The following is a 15,047-nucleotide window of genomic DNA, read 5'->3' on the forward strand; positions in this document are numbered from 1 at the left end:
CAGCTTCTACGGATTACCCAATTCCAAACTCACTTCCACATTTTTAGTTATTTGTTAACAGCAGCACTCCACTCTCGGGACCAATTTCTGTCTTGGTCTGTTCATGCTGCTGTAACAAAATACGACAGACCGCATAGCTTATGAACAATAGAAATTTATTTCTCACAATTCTGGAGGCTGGAAGTCTGAGATCGGGGTGCCAGCAATGCCAGGTTAGGGCCCTCTTCTGGGTTTTAGACTTCTTGTATTTTCACCTGGCAGAAGAGGCTCGGGAGCTCTGTGGGATCTCCATTATAAAAGTACTAATCCCATTTGCTAGAGTCCCACCCTCACATTGGGCGTTAGGATTCCAAGGTGAATTTGGGGGGAACACAAACATTCAGACCATAGCAATCCTTTTAGGAAAGTATTCAGTCCTTTTTTTTTTTTTTTCTCTCAAGACTTCCATTTTTTTTTTTTTTTAATTTTTAATGTTTATTTATTTTTGAGACAGAGAGAGACAGAGCATGAACAGGGGAGGGTCAGAGAGAGAGGGAGACACAGAATCGGAAGCAGGCTCCAGGCTCCGAGCTGTCAGCACAGAGCCGGATGCGGGGCTCGAACCCACGGACCGTGAGATCATGACCTGAGCCGAAGTCGGACGCCCAACCGACTGAGCTACCCAGGCGCCCCAAGACTTACATTTTTTAGAGCAGTTTAGGGTTCACAAAAAATTGGGTGGTGCAGAAATCTCCCATATATTCCCTGCCCCCACACCTGCATAACCTCTCTCATTATCAACATCCCCCACCAGACTGGTACCTTTGTTAAAATTGATGAATCTACATTTACACATTATAATAACCCAAAGTTTGTACATTCCATGGATTTGGACAAATGTCTAATGACATGTATCCATCACTAGGGTATCATACAGAGTATTTTCACTGCCCTGAAAAGCTCTTGTGCCCTGTTTATTCATCCCCCACCTCAGTTGCATCCTTTTCAGATTGGCTTCTTTCGTTGAATAATATGCATTTAAGTTTCCTCCATGTCTGCTCATGGCTTCATAGCTCATTTCCTTTTAGTGTTAAATAATGTCATTGTCTGGGTGTACTGTGGTTTATTTGTCCGTTCACCTACTGAAGGACATCTTGATTGCTTCCAAGTTTTAGCAGTTATGAGTAAAGCTGATGTGAACATCTGTATGCACGTTTTTGTGTTGACATAAGTTTTCAAGTCCTTTGGATAAATACCAAGAAGTGCGATTGCTAGATCATATGGTAAGAGTATGTTTAAGAGTATGGTAAGAGTTTTGTGAGAAACTGCCAAATTGTCTTCCAAAGTGGCTATACCATTTTGCATTCCCGTGAGCAATGAATGAGAGTCCCTGTTTCTCCACATCCTCAGCTCCACATCCACTAGCATTTGGTGTTGTGAGTGTTCTGGATTTTGGCCACTTGAACAGGTATGTCAGTAATCTTTTTTTTTTTTTTTTTTCGCTAGCAAAATTTTACAGATCAGCAACTTGTTTGTGGGTTTTCTTGGCAACCTCAGCAATATTCAAAATTGAGCTTAAGTCTCCATGAGTGCAAAATTTTCCTTAAAAATACAACGTAGTTACACTGTAGAGGCGATGATTGTCAGCCCACTGCCAGTAGTGGAAGAATGTAGTGTTGGCGTGTACCTGCCAGTTGGTTTTTTTGTTTGTTTTGGTTTAAAGAATATCCTAGACTGGAGACAGTGCTTGTCCAGCTGCTTCTATGCAGTGCCATAGTCTATAACAGTAACTCAATAGAATGCTTTTAGACAACAGTACTTGCTTATTAAATGTTTGAAATATTTTCACAAATATTAAAGATGATATGGGGTCCAGAGAATGCACTTAGGAAATATCTATTTATGTACCCAAATACTTGAAACCTTTTCTAGAAGTTAGATCCCTGCAATAAGTGGTCTTTGGAATGCTGCTCTGGGGACAGGCAGTTAAATTAATACATATGGTGACAATGGAATGTTTCACACTTTTGTTATCCAATAGAAATATAATCTGAGACACATATGTAATTTAAAATTCTCTATTGAACAAATTAATAAAATGAAAAAGAATTTTATATTTTATTTAATGCAACATATTAAAATATTATTTCAATGTGAGTCAACATATAAAATTACTGGGATAGCTTATACTTTTTGTATTGGTTTTCAAATATGTGTATTATTGAATTACCATATAAAATTACTGGATAGCTTATACTTTTTGTATTGGTTTTCAAATAATATGTGTATTATTGAATTAAGTGTGTATTTTACACTTACACATCTCAGTTCACACTTCAAGTGAATCTACATTTTAAGTGCTTTTGGACAGCACAATGCTATTATTCCTCAGCCGTCAGTCACTTTCTGAACCGTTTGGAGGCAAGAAGACCAGTGTGCTATTGAAATAATGAATGCCCTGAGCCAGTGCATACCGTACATCATCACTATCATCTTTTTGGGTGTCAGTCCCTTAAAAGTAATAGCCATATCTGAACAGCAGCCTTGTACCACTTCCTAAGGATTATTACACATGGTCTCTTGAATAAGATGTGCATTGGTTTTGTATTAAATACAACTCTTCCTTCAGAATCCTCTGCATTTTCTGCAAGAATTCCAGCTTATTTAAGGCCAGCTGCCACCTGCATATCTTCAGATAACTCCCAAATGACACTTCAATCTGCACACTTCTCAGACTTACTGAAGAGGCTGTCTTTCAGATTCTATACTTGACAATTTCTCCTTCCACGGTCATGTATTGGAGCTTGCCAAGTTATAGTGTGGCCCAGATAGAAAGGTTGTGATAAAGCCCCGGGACACAGAAAACACGCTGAATTGTCGAAGACAGCAAATGTAGTGGGACGTGTAGGAAAGAACCAGTTGTAGTTGTCGCTGTGCTTTTCAAAGACATATTTGTAAGTTGTCCTCATCTGTATCCACAGGTCACTTTTTAAAAGATTTATTTATTTATTTATTTATTTTGAAAAAAAGAGAGAGAGTGCGAGCAGGGGAGGGGCAGAGAGAGAGGGAAAGAGAATCTTAAGCACTCTCCGCGCCGCCAGCATGAAGCCCAAGGAGGGGGAGAGGGGGACTTGATCCCACAAACCCAGATCACGACCTGCGCTGAAATCAAGAGTCCATCACTTAACCCACTGAGCCACCCAGGCGCCCCTCCACATGTCACTTTTAAAAATATTAAACAACCTAACAATCTATCATTTTTAGGACTGTAGGGCTCTGTTTTGTCAGTGTTTGGCCCAAGTCTCTTTCAATAATGCTCATCTTGGATTGTCCAAGGCTGATACAGTCAACACGGATACTGTTCTTAATATCTACGCGTTGCACTTCTGAAATATTTAAGAAATCTTTTCTTTTTTGGGGGGCGAAGGTAATGGTGATCAGGGTCTTTACCTCTGTGTTGAATGTTACCTGGCCACATAGTTGTCAAACACAGTAAATGCTCCCAGCAGCATACTGGTTTAAAAACAAACAAAAAAAGACACACCCTTGAAGGGTTAAATTGTAGTGTAGGGCTAACGCTTAGCTTGAAAAATAACAGCTTTGTGTTGACCCTGAAGGTTAAGAGATAACAGCCTTGCTTTGCTCTTGTAAACTACGCCTCATACTCTTGTAAATTAGGTTTCACCAATTAAGGAAACAAAAGTTCAAAGAAAAGAGCATCAGAGGCAGGGTCAAGGAGATCCACTGGTTGCAACTTAGAGGCAGAAAGTCTAAAATAAACACCTCATTAGGCAACTGTTTCTAACTCATCTGGTAACTGTTTCTTTGTTCTGTTCCCAGGTGATGATAAAACGATGTGATCGGTTATAAAAACTCTGTACCCCGGCTGTTCGAGGCCGCACTCTTATCAAGAGTGTTGGTCCCGATCAGTCGGCCTTGCCTCTCATTGTAATAAACTTTGTTGTGACTGTCACTGGTGTCCATAGCATTCTGTTTCAGGAGTCGTATGGATGCAACACCCTGGACCGGGTCCCTGCAGCCCACCCAGTCTGAGGCTAGGGTCGCCCTCCCAGCTGGGACACTCTAGCCATGAGAAGCCGCTTCTCTGTGGTTCTGAGAAGTGGGTGGGGCTGGAGCTAGGCGTCAGCTGTTGGGGCGGGACCGGGGTGCTGGGGTTTGAGGTGCGCTGGAAGTTCTGGAACACCAAGCCACAATGAAACTGAGAATGAGCAAATATCGAGGGACAGACAGCTATAATGTTGACCATATTTCAGCACTCAGAAAAAAAGAATTTAAAATTGAGTTTTATGTCACAGTTGTGTATTCACTACCTAGTACCCATTTTTTATGTTAGTTTGCACTGGGTCCTTTTTAAGGCTTTTCTTTATTTTACTTATAGTAGTCATTTGAGTAATTTACTTTAAATCTCCAAGCTTCCCCCCCCCCACCTTTTTTTTTTAATTGAAATTTTAGTTAACATACAGTGCATATTGGTTTCGGAGTAGAATTCGGTGATTCATCACTTACCTAGACACCCAGTGCTCATCCCAACAAGTGCCCTAACTATCCACCACCCATTTAGCCTATCTCCCACTCACCTACCCTCCAGCAACCCTCAGTTTGTTCTCTGTCGTTAAGAGTCTCTTGCAATTTGTTAAATCTCTGAACTTTTTATTTTCTACAGAACTTTAAAAAAAATATGGAGATTTTTTTTTTGATTCTTTGTGCTCTACACTTTGGTGGATGTGCGTGTGTGTGCTAACATGAGTCTCTTCTGTACTCTACAATGTATGAGAGTTAAAACTAGCTAGAGTTTTTTGGGGGTGCCCTAGGTGGCTCAGTCAGTTAAGCATCTGACTCTTGGTTTCAGTTCGGGTCATGATCTCAGCTTCATGAGTTCAAGCTCTGCATCTGGCTTGTGCTGGCAGTGCAGAGCCTGCTTGGGATTATCTCTCTCTCCCTTTCTCTCTGCCTGTCCCCTGCTCGTGCTATCTCTGTCTCTCTCAAAATAAACAAATTAATTTAAAAAAAACCCAAAAAACAGAGTTTCTACTTAAACATGCCACCTACAGAGCTTGTGAGATATACCACTTTCTGATATCATTGTAACTTTTCGATCAACAAATCAAATATGATATTTGAGGTCTCACTATTCTCTTAGATTTAAATTACTGTTCTTAATATGTGTTGACCAGTAATTCATAAGTCAATGAAGAAAATCCTATGGATGAGCACTCATGTAGTATAGATTGCATTGTACTAAAAGTATGAAACATTTGGTATGTTATTTGGTTAATTTTTAAATTTTTAAATATGCACTGAAAGAGGCCTCAATGTGATAAATTGTATGTCATTCATATCCATTAAACTACTTTAAATATTCTTAAAAGAATTTTATGACATTGCAAGATTTTTTAAGTCCCTTTCAAAAGAGAAATATGAATTTTTAGATTTTCTCTGTTTTCCCTCACTTTACAGATGCAACAGCTTGAGAGACAAGTTATTGATGCTGAGCGTCAAGCAGAAAAAGCTTTCCAACAGGTAGGGTATAATTCTAGTTAAATTTTTTTCTCTCTACCAATATAAACCTTGTTTTGCCCAAAACAGTCCTCAAAATAGTCTTTAACCCTTCTCTACATCTTATCTCTTTGACTGTTCTGTGAGCTGGATCCAGAGAGAAAATGGAGAGTCTAACGTTATTTTGCCCCTTAACAGAGTTCCAAAGGATAAAAATGCGTCCATTAGGAAGTCTTCTTTCCTGGAAAAACCAAATATGACTTTCAAGGCAATCATAACCATAATGAAGTTTTAAATATAAATATGTTCATAGCAGTTTCTTTGATAGAAATAAAGAGTTGGAAATAATATGAATGCCATATTACAAGAGAATGAATAAGTGAACTGTATTCATTCCATGAAATAGTAAACAACCATTACTAATAATTATTACAGGGGCACCTGGTTGTCTCAGCTGGTTAAGCATCTGACTCTTGATCTCAGCTCAGGTCATGATCTCACAGTTTGTGGGTTCAAGCCCCACATCAGGCTCTGCGCTGATGGCATGAAGCCTGCTTGGGATTCTCTCTCTTCTTCTCTCTGCCCCTCACCTATGTGTGTGTGTGTGCGCACGCGCTCTCCCTCTCAAATAAATAAACACTAAAAAATAATTATTACAAAAGACATACTAATATAGAAAAATGCTTAGAGTTATATTAGGAAAATATGAACACAAATTTTTACTTAGTATGTTAATAGGTATTTGGGAGAAAAGTCAAACCTTTGATAAGTCACTTAGTCCTGTCTGGGCCTTGCCAACATTAAAATGAATGTTTTCAGTGAGCTCACCAAGTGAGCCTTAAAGTTTGTCTAATGAGTCTCAATCCATAGCTTCACATTTTATGAAAAGATCCTTGTCAAGTTCAGGCAAGTCAGGATTTTCAAAATTATTATTTTTTTCTAGGAAGTATATATTTAATTTCTTATACATGTTCTAAATTTGTCATGTTTCTTCCCAAACGTAAGTACTACCAAATCTTGTTTTCACCTAAAAGATTTAATCTTGTATAGTAGATTGATTTAGTGGCCTGATAAATTTCTAAATAAACCCAGTCTAACCTAACCCTTGATTTTCTTTAATTAGTTATACTCAGGGGCGCCTGGGTGGTTCAGTCATTTGGCCATCTGACTCTTGATTTTGGCTCAAGTCATGATCTCACAGTTTGTGAGTTCAAGCTCCACATTGGGCTCCGCAGTGTGGAGCCTGCTTGGGATTCTCTCTCTCACTCTCTCCCTGGCCCTTTGTCTCTCTGTCTCTCAAAATAAATTAAAAAAAAAATTTTTTTTTAACGTTTATTTATTTTTGAGACAGAGAGAGACAGAGCATGAACAGGGGAGCGGCAGAGAGAGAGGGAGACACAGAATCTGAAACAGGCTCCAGGCTCTGAGCTGTCAGCACAGAGCCCGACGTGGGGCTCGAACTCACAGACTGTGAGATCATGACCTGAGCCGAAGTCAGACACTCAACCGACCAAGCCACCCAGGCGCCCCTCTCAAAATAAATTTTTAAAAATACTTACACTGAAAAGAAATTCCTAAAATTTTACTATGACAAATTTCAACTAGTGCAAGAGTAGAGAAAATAGTATAATGAACCCCCATCACCAGCTTTAACAATTAGTCAACTCAAGGCTAATCTATACCTCCATCCACTTTATTCTTCTCAACCCCCACACCAAGTTATTTTGAAACAAATTCTAGACATCATATTATTTCACCCATGAGTATATCAGCAACTAATCTAAAAATAAAGACTTAAAATCACAAGTATAGTACCATCATCACACCAGTAATTATTTAAAACCTCAAATTTAGGTATTGGTAGAAGTATGAGTAGTAATGGTAAGGATCGATGCTGTGCTTGGTTTTTTATATTGTTTAGCTGGTAAGACCGAATGGTAATATCTCCACTTATAGCTATAAAAATCCAATAGTTACCAGTAAACTCATAAAAGGTCACTTACATTCTATGTTTATGTCACTGTCTGTCATTCTGTACTAAATGTCTTCGTCTTTTTCTATTGGAGGCTCTGTATGTATATGTACCTGTTTAGCCTGACACCCTACAGCACACATTTGGCAGTTTGTCTTCTTCTGTCTCTTGTCTTTCTCTTTACCTCCGTTTCTGACTTTGGCCTTTCTTGGTGACATCTCTCTTTACCCGTATATCCATGCTTGTCTTTCTGTCTGTTCTTCCCTATCTTTCCCTTCCCTTTCTTTCCTTTAACACCTCATAGTATAGGAAAAATAGAAGGAAACCAAGGATGGTTTTGTCTTGCCTTTTCTTAAATTAAAATTCTTAATTCATATGTGCAGCATAATTGTTTAGCTCTGAAAATTTAAGTATTTTTATTTGTGATTTTTGGGGTTTTCTTCTATGATTCACTAGATCTTAAGAGCAAAAAAAAAAAAAAAAAAAGAATCCCCATTCCCAATTTAAGGGAAGCAAGCCATGGCTGTTTGTAACCATTAGGGCCCAATCACTGATCTTCATAAACTAACAGGAAGAATTTCTTATTTGAAGTTGTCCTTTGAGGATATCACGTATAAAGTTATTTAATTCTGTGTGCTATATTTTACAGCAAAAAGACACTGTGATTGGCTAAATGGCCTTAAATCAAACCTCTCCTCCCGTAAAGAGTGAGAATTGCAAATCTCCCAAAATTTCTATGTAATTTAGCAAAATCTGTAGGTATCTGTATACTTATATTACACTATATATTATTGTATATTATACATATTATACATTGTATGTTATACATTATATAAATTACATATTATACATTCTGTACATCACACATTATACATCATATTACATACATAATGATTCTAAAAGTTTATAGGAAATACAAACAGAGAGCAAATAAGTCTCACGCACTGATTATATTACCTTTCTTTCTCAAGACTAAGTAAATGTTATTAATGTAGAGTAACTGAATCCTTTGCTATCTTTAACAGTTTCCATAGGACTGTGCCCTATCTGCTGTTTACGTTGCTTAAACTCAGCTTGTCCTTTGTCATTTAGTGAGATCCTAAGACTTAAACTGTATTTATGTTAACCAAAAAGGAACATTTCACTGCTAAAAGCAGTAGTTGGCTAAACCAGCTCAACTCTGCACCTTAGTGGTGTTCATTTTCCCTCTTGTTTGTAATGACTGGCATTACTTTACCTGTGCAACCCTTAAATAAGTTGGCTATAGAAAAGAAATCATACATTTTTCCAAGAGAAATCTTGGCAATCTTTATTCTTAATACTGTAGCACCTTTTCATTGTAGTTGTTTAAAGTTTTGAAAGCAGAATGTGTAAATCTTATTGTACTTGTATTTCTGGGAGTTGGATAAACAGCAAATTGCACATGTGGGAGACACTGATACAGAGGATTCATTCTCAAATATATGATTAGGTGTATATTCCAATCTATTACACCAGTTTATGCTAACCAGTAAGGGGCACATAATTTCCCCCATAGAAATTTGTGTTGTCATTCTGTCCTTCTGGTCTCAGTTCCTTCCCTGTGTTTGATGCAGACCTGGTAGGACCTGGATTTTAAATTCCCTCTTGGGGCTCCTGGGTGGCTCATTCAGTTAAGCATCTGACTTTAACTCAGGTCACGATCTCATGGTTTGTGAGTTCGAGTTCTACATCAGGCTGTCAGCTCATAGCACACTTTGGATCCTCTGGCTCCTTCTCTCTCTGCCCCTCCCCTGCTCATACACGCTCTCTCTCTCTCTCTCTCAAAGATAAACATAAAAACATTTTTAAAAAATTCCCTCTGGCCATTCTAATATGCAGGCTAATATGCCTTTCTGTGAAGTTGGTTCTTAATAAATGATTACTACTCATTCATGCTAATCTATGGGACCTTATAATGATTTGCTTCATTAACGTGGAAACATACTTTATCCAGTACTATTCCTTTTCACCTTCCGTGAGAATGGTTCTGGCCTCACTGTATAAATTCTAGAACACTATCTCCAAAATAATTGTGTTTAAAATGTGATTGGGGGGCACCTGGGTGACCCAATCAGCTGAATGTCCGACTTTGGTTCATGATCTCATGGTTCGCTGCTGTCAGCTTGTCCGCGCAGAGCCTGCTTCGGATCCTCTGTCCCCCTCTCTCTGCCCCTCTCCCACTTGTGCTCCCCCCTCCAAAAAGATATGATTAGAATAATTGTTTAATTTGCAGTAAATTTTGAATAACTGGTAAACAGTCTGGGATTCAAAATGCCCTTATAATTCCTTTCTTCATTCTACGTTGGAATGATCAGGTATTTTTGTCATGCCATTGCAACGTATATATAGAAAGAGAAACTTTCAACCTCCACTCAAAAATACAGTCACATCTTAATTATCTGTAGTGGGATAGGGAGGGATGAGGTTAGAACAGGGAAGAAGAAAAGAGTAGCGTAGGTAATTACAACAGGAACAATATTTGCAGCTCCTGCTTTCTTCAGGCTGGGCAGGAAAATGAAAAACAGCATTAGGAGTCGTGTCAGTGTACCCAATACTACCCTCAAGGTTTGACGATTCACCAGAAGGACTCACAGAACCCAGAAAAGTCGTTATACTCATGGTTATGATTTATTACAGTGAAAGGATATAGAGTAAAATCAGCAAAGGAAAAATACACGTAGAGCAGAGTCCAGGAGAAACCAGGTATGAGTTTCCAGTTGTCCTCTCCCAGTGGAGTTACACAGGGGTGCACTTGATTCCCGTCAATGATATATGACAACGTACAAAGCATTGCCAACCAGGGAAGCTCACCTGAGCCTTGGTATCCAGAATTTTTATTGCCCTGGCAGTGGGGATGGGGTGGTGGTGGTGGTGTCAGTCTTATAGACATGGAATGCATGCAAGACTGACCTTAGCTACTCAGAATCCATCCCTGCACAGGTCAAACTGATACAATGTAGCCCAGGACCCTGGGTGAGTGGGGGGGGGGGGGGGAGATATTCACCTTAAATCACATTGTTGACATAAAATATCTGGTGTGGTCCAATATCTCAGGTATGTAGAGTCTTATCAGGCAGGATATTACCAGGTCTCAGAGGTTATTTTTTCCAGGAGCTAATCAAGGACCAGTTCTTTTTTGGGAATGTGCAAGGTTTGAGTACCCCAAGTCTGCTGAGTTAACCCTTTACTGCAAAATAGCTCAGGGACCTCAGAAGAAATAAAGGCTTTGGGATAATGGCTGAGGAATGTGCTGAGATGTGTGGATGCAACCAGAGGCTCTCCTGGAAGAAAAGGAGAAAGGTAGCCTAAAGTGCAAAGCATTCTTCACCAGAGGATATCCACATATAAGTAATTGCAAGAGTTTCTTTAGCGAACAATTTGAATTTGCAGATGTTTGTTATTGGCCAGTCTCTGAGTAGTTAAAATTCTTACATGGTTCAGGTTAAATGAATGGAAAAAGAACTGGGCTATTTTCTGTGTACTTGTAGTGAGTTATTTTTAAAGGCTGCTTGGGGGGCGCCTGGGTGGCTCAGTCGGTTAAGTGTCGACTTCGGCTCAGGTCGTGATCTCGAGGTCCGTGAGTTCAAGCCCCGAGTCAGGCTTTGTGCTGACTGCTCAGAGCCTGGAGCCTGTTTCGGATTCTGTGTCTCCCTCTCTCTCTGACCCTCCCCCATTCGTGCTCTGTCTCTCTCTGTCTCAAAAATAAATAAACGTTAAAAAAAAAAAATTAAGGCTGCTTGGTTTTTCTGTAGGCTTCTTATCTTTTCGGAAGACCTATTATTCATACTAATTACCAAGGAAGGTTAGTAAATCCTGAAGAACTTGATCCTAACAAGACCACTTGGCAAGTCAGTTGCCTGTAACTACTTTGTGATCCTTCTCCCTAAGAGGTTTTGCCATTTTTATCAGTATTTTTCTTGCTTAGAGAAGTTTTGTTTATCTAAAAGTAATGGTTGAATTAAACAGTTGCACATGGCAAAGAGTCATCTAAGGAGCTCTAACTGTAGCATTCATTCGTAAAATGAGAACAATTTTCAAACTGGACATATTTTTCAGGGGATAAGAGCACTCCCAAATCATAGTTTTCTAGGACTGTAGACCTTTCCTAAGCAATATTAGGACAATTTTATTTTTATTTATTAATTTTTTTCAATGTTTGTTTATTTTTAAGAGACAGAGAGAAACAGAGCATGAGTTGGGGAGGGGCAGAGAGAGAGGGAGACAGAATCCAAAGCAGGCTCCAGGCTCTGAACTGTCAGCACAGAGCCTGATGTGGGGCTTGAACTCAGGAACTGCGAGATCTTGACCTGAGCTGAAGTCGGACACCTAACCAACTGAGCCACACAGGCACGTCTTATTTTTATTCTTTTAAGTTTATTTTTATTTATTTTGAGAGAGACTGAGACAGAGCGAGTGGGGGAGGGTCAGAGAGAGAAGAAACAGAGAATCCCAAGCACGTTCCCTGCTGCCAGCACAGAGCCCAATGTGGGGCTTGAACTCACGAAACTGCAAGATCATGACCTGAGCCAAAACCAAGAGCCGGTTGTTCAACCGACTGAGCCATCCAGGCACCCCAATATTAGGGCAATTTTATGTGGCAGTCCAATGTTCGTAGGGTAGCTTGCTCCAACTTAATAAAAGGAGACTATAGGTATAGATCTGGTGATAGTTATTTATATTCTTGTTCAGAATCTTCAGCTTTTCTTGAGGTTTGTAGGAGCAGAACAATTTCTTCCCTTCTAGTTTCTTTGCCTTGTCTAATAATTAAATTGACATAAGACAGATTAACAGGAGTAAAACAAGTTTAATTTCATACATATGGGAGCTTCCTAAAAATATGAGACTCCAAAGAAGTGACCAAAGCAGGCAACTTTTATACCTTTTAGACAGGAAGGCAATCCATTTATGAAGAATTGACAAGACAAGGGGGTTTGGGCTTAGAGTAGTAAATTAGTGAAGAAGTAACAAGGTCTGTTTATACAGCCTTCTCAGGCCTTAAATTCCCTATCTCTGGTGATAAGGATGCCTTCTTCCCTCCTGGTAGAGGAGGGGGACATTTCCTGCTTTCAGGGGGACAAAGGAGTGTCAGAGTGTTTTTACACCAGCTGTTTCTCGGGTAACTTTAATTCAAAATAATCCAGATGCCAAAGCAGCACATTTTGGCGAGCCAATTCTGCCCCCTGTCAGGTTTATCATCTATTCCTCTGTCCCTGAACTACCATTTGGACTTGGTCTCTGCTCTTCTCTGCTTCGACAGCTGTCGAGCTCCCTGTGTGGAACTGGCTGTGCCATCTTAAGAATGTTTCTTCATATTTACTATCCAGCCCATGTCCTCCTCTGGCTTTTTCATGATAACATCTCTGATGTAGACCTTTGTCCTTGACCTTTTGGTCTGCTCTTCCTGCAGAAAGCCTGCTATATTATGTTAAAAATATAAATCTTAAGGTAACTTAAAATTATCACTTGGTTAGTGGAATACAGGTTTTGTCTCCTATTTTGTGTTTTTATTTTTTTAATGTTTATTTCTTTATTTTGAGGGAAAGAGGGAGCATGCAAGCAGGGGAAGGGCAGAGAGAAAGAATCCCAAGCCGACTCTGCGCTGTCTGTGCAGAGCCCCACTTGGGGCTCGAACTCAATGACTGTGAGATCATGACCTGGGCCAAAATCAACAGTCGGATGCTTAACTGACTGAGCTACCCAGGTGCCCCTCTTTTATTTTTTAAATCTACTTTTATTTTTATAGTTTTCAGATATCTGGGTGGTATTTAAGTAGGACACATTTGGCATTACAGTTGAATTTACAATTCTGCAGTGAACCCACAGATGAAACCTTGTATTCATGGTTAAAAACAAAACAAAACTAATCTTAACACCCTCCTTCTAGAAGCCCTCATCAGTCAAGTATTTTTGAACGTTAAGTGGATTCATCATGATCTTTCAGATGTGTTTTTAATAGTTTAAGATTTTTTCATCTAAATTATCATTGTTAATTTCTCAAATGCTTTTGCATATTTTTCTTCTTTGCCTCCTGCAGTCTAAACAAAAATTATAAAAATTACATTCTTACCTATTCTTAGCACATGGAATAAAAGTCTTAATCTACAGTGCTCGGTACTTTATTTTCTTTCTTACTATCATTAATATCTCACACATTCCTTCTAAGATTTCATATGCCCAGATGTGTTTTGCAACAGATCCAAGCAGAAATCAGTGCATTTTAGATATTAAAATTAAGGCTTAACTCAACCCTGGGTCACACACCAGTCTCTTTGTCTTGCTGTATTTTTTCCCATTGCCTTTATCGCCTTGTATAACGTACTGTATGATTTTTACATTTTATTATATTTGTGATCTGTCTTATTCACTAGAATGTAATTTCTATGCAGAGATTTTATTCACTGATATCTTCCCAGGGCCCGGCACTTGGCTGCTATCCACTGAATGTTTGTTAAGTGAATGAATCAATAAACCCTCACTGAATGCACTCTCCTACCTGTATCTTGATTCTCATAGTTTTTTAAATTTTTTGTGATTCCATCATTTGAAGCTTTCAAGTTCTTTTATTTTCCTTTTCCTTTCCATCATGTATGTGTTTCTTTTTCACCTAAGTTCAGTTTGTTTCCCCCAAATGTGCTATTATACAAGGTCATCCAATCTGATCATCTCTCACTACTCACCTTCTTTATATTCCTGCTTCACTTAAAATTTGAAAAATTGAAGGCTGCAAACTTTCTGATTCTATACTCACATGAAATGCCTTGAATATTATCATTGTTCTAGTAAACATGTACATTACTTTAGACGATAGCAATATTCTGAGGCTCTCTTATGTGCCCTTGTGTACCTCAAAGGTAACACCACTTGGTAAAACGGTCTTCAGACTTTATAATTATTAAATACGTTAAATCGTGCTGTTCAATATTTTGTTTTATGATGATACCTTTTAGGAATCTATTTAATGTTAATATAAAAATTTCATGCATAATACCCTATGACCCAACAATTGCACTACTAGACATTTATCCACGGGATACAGGTGTGCTGTTTCGAAGGGACACATGCACCCCAATGTTTATAGCAGCACTATCAACAATAGCCAAAGTATGGAAAGAGCCCAAATGTCCATCGATGGATGAATGGATAAAGGAGATGTGGTATATATAGACAATGGAGTATTACTCAGCAATCAAAAAGAATAAAATCTTGCCATTTGCAACTACATGGATGGAACTAGAGGGTATTATGCTAAGTGAGATGAGTCAGTCAGAGAAAGACAAAATTCATATGACTTCACTCATATGAGGACTTTAAGACACAGAACAGATGAACATAAGGGAAGGGAAGCAAAAATAATATAAAAACAGGGAGGGGGACAAAACAGAAGAGACTCATAAATATGGAGAACAAACTCCATATGGAGTGGAGGGGCTGTGGGAGGGGGGATGGGCTAAATGGGTAGGGGCACTAAGGAATCTACTCCTGAAATCATTGTTTCGCTATATGCTAATTTGGATGCAAATTTTAAAAAATAAAAAATAAAATTAAAAAATATATATCT

At 38.8% G+C, this 15,047-nt stretch overlaps 2 protein-coding genes across 7 annotated transcripts in view; one reads left to right on the plus strand and one right to left on the minus strand.

Annotated features, from left to right (window-relative positions):
• PLEKHH2 (pleckstrin homology, MyTH4 and FERM domain containing H2) overlaps positions 1 to 15,047 on the plus strand; it is a 113,125-nt gene that overhangs the window by 23,488 nt on the left and 74,590 nt on the right. For all 6 annotated transcript variants that reach the window (XR_008417828.1, XR_002084660.2, XR_002084673.2 and 3 more), the window contains exon 3: positions 5,458 to 5,520. Coding sequence is in view for 3 of the 6 variants with exons in the window: in XM_019465138.2 (XP_019320683.2) it covers positions 5,458 to 5,520 (63 nt within the window). In the remaining 3 variants the exon portion in view is untranslated. The remainder of the gene's footprint in view (positions 1 to 5,457; positions 5,521 to 15,047) is intronic.
• C1GALT1C1L (C1GALT1 specific chaperone 1 like) lies at positions 2,375 to 3,491 on the minus strand. The gene is given in 6 exon segments (XM_019441234.2): positions 2,375 to 2,433; positions 2,436 to 2,576; positions 2,579 to 2,740; positions 2,743 to 2,792; positions 2,794 to 2,964; positions 3,448 to 3,491. Coding segments are annotated over 6 exon segments (627 nt in total).

The sequence above is a fragment of the Panthera pardus genome, unplaced genomic scaffold (assembly GCF_024362965.1).
Source record: "Panthera pardus isolate Hobbes unplaced genomic scaffold, ASM2436296v1 HiC_scaffold_25, whole genome shotgun sequence".
NCBI lineage: Eukaryota > Metazoa > Chordata > Mammalia > Carnivora > Felidae > Panthera > Panthera pardus.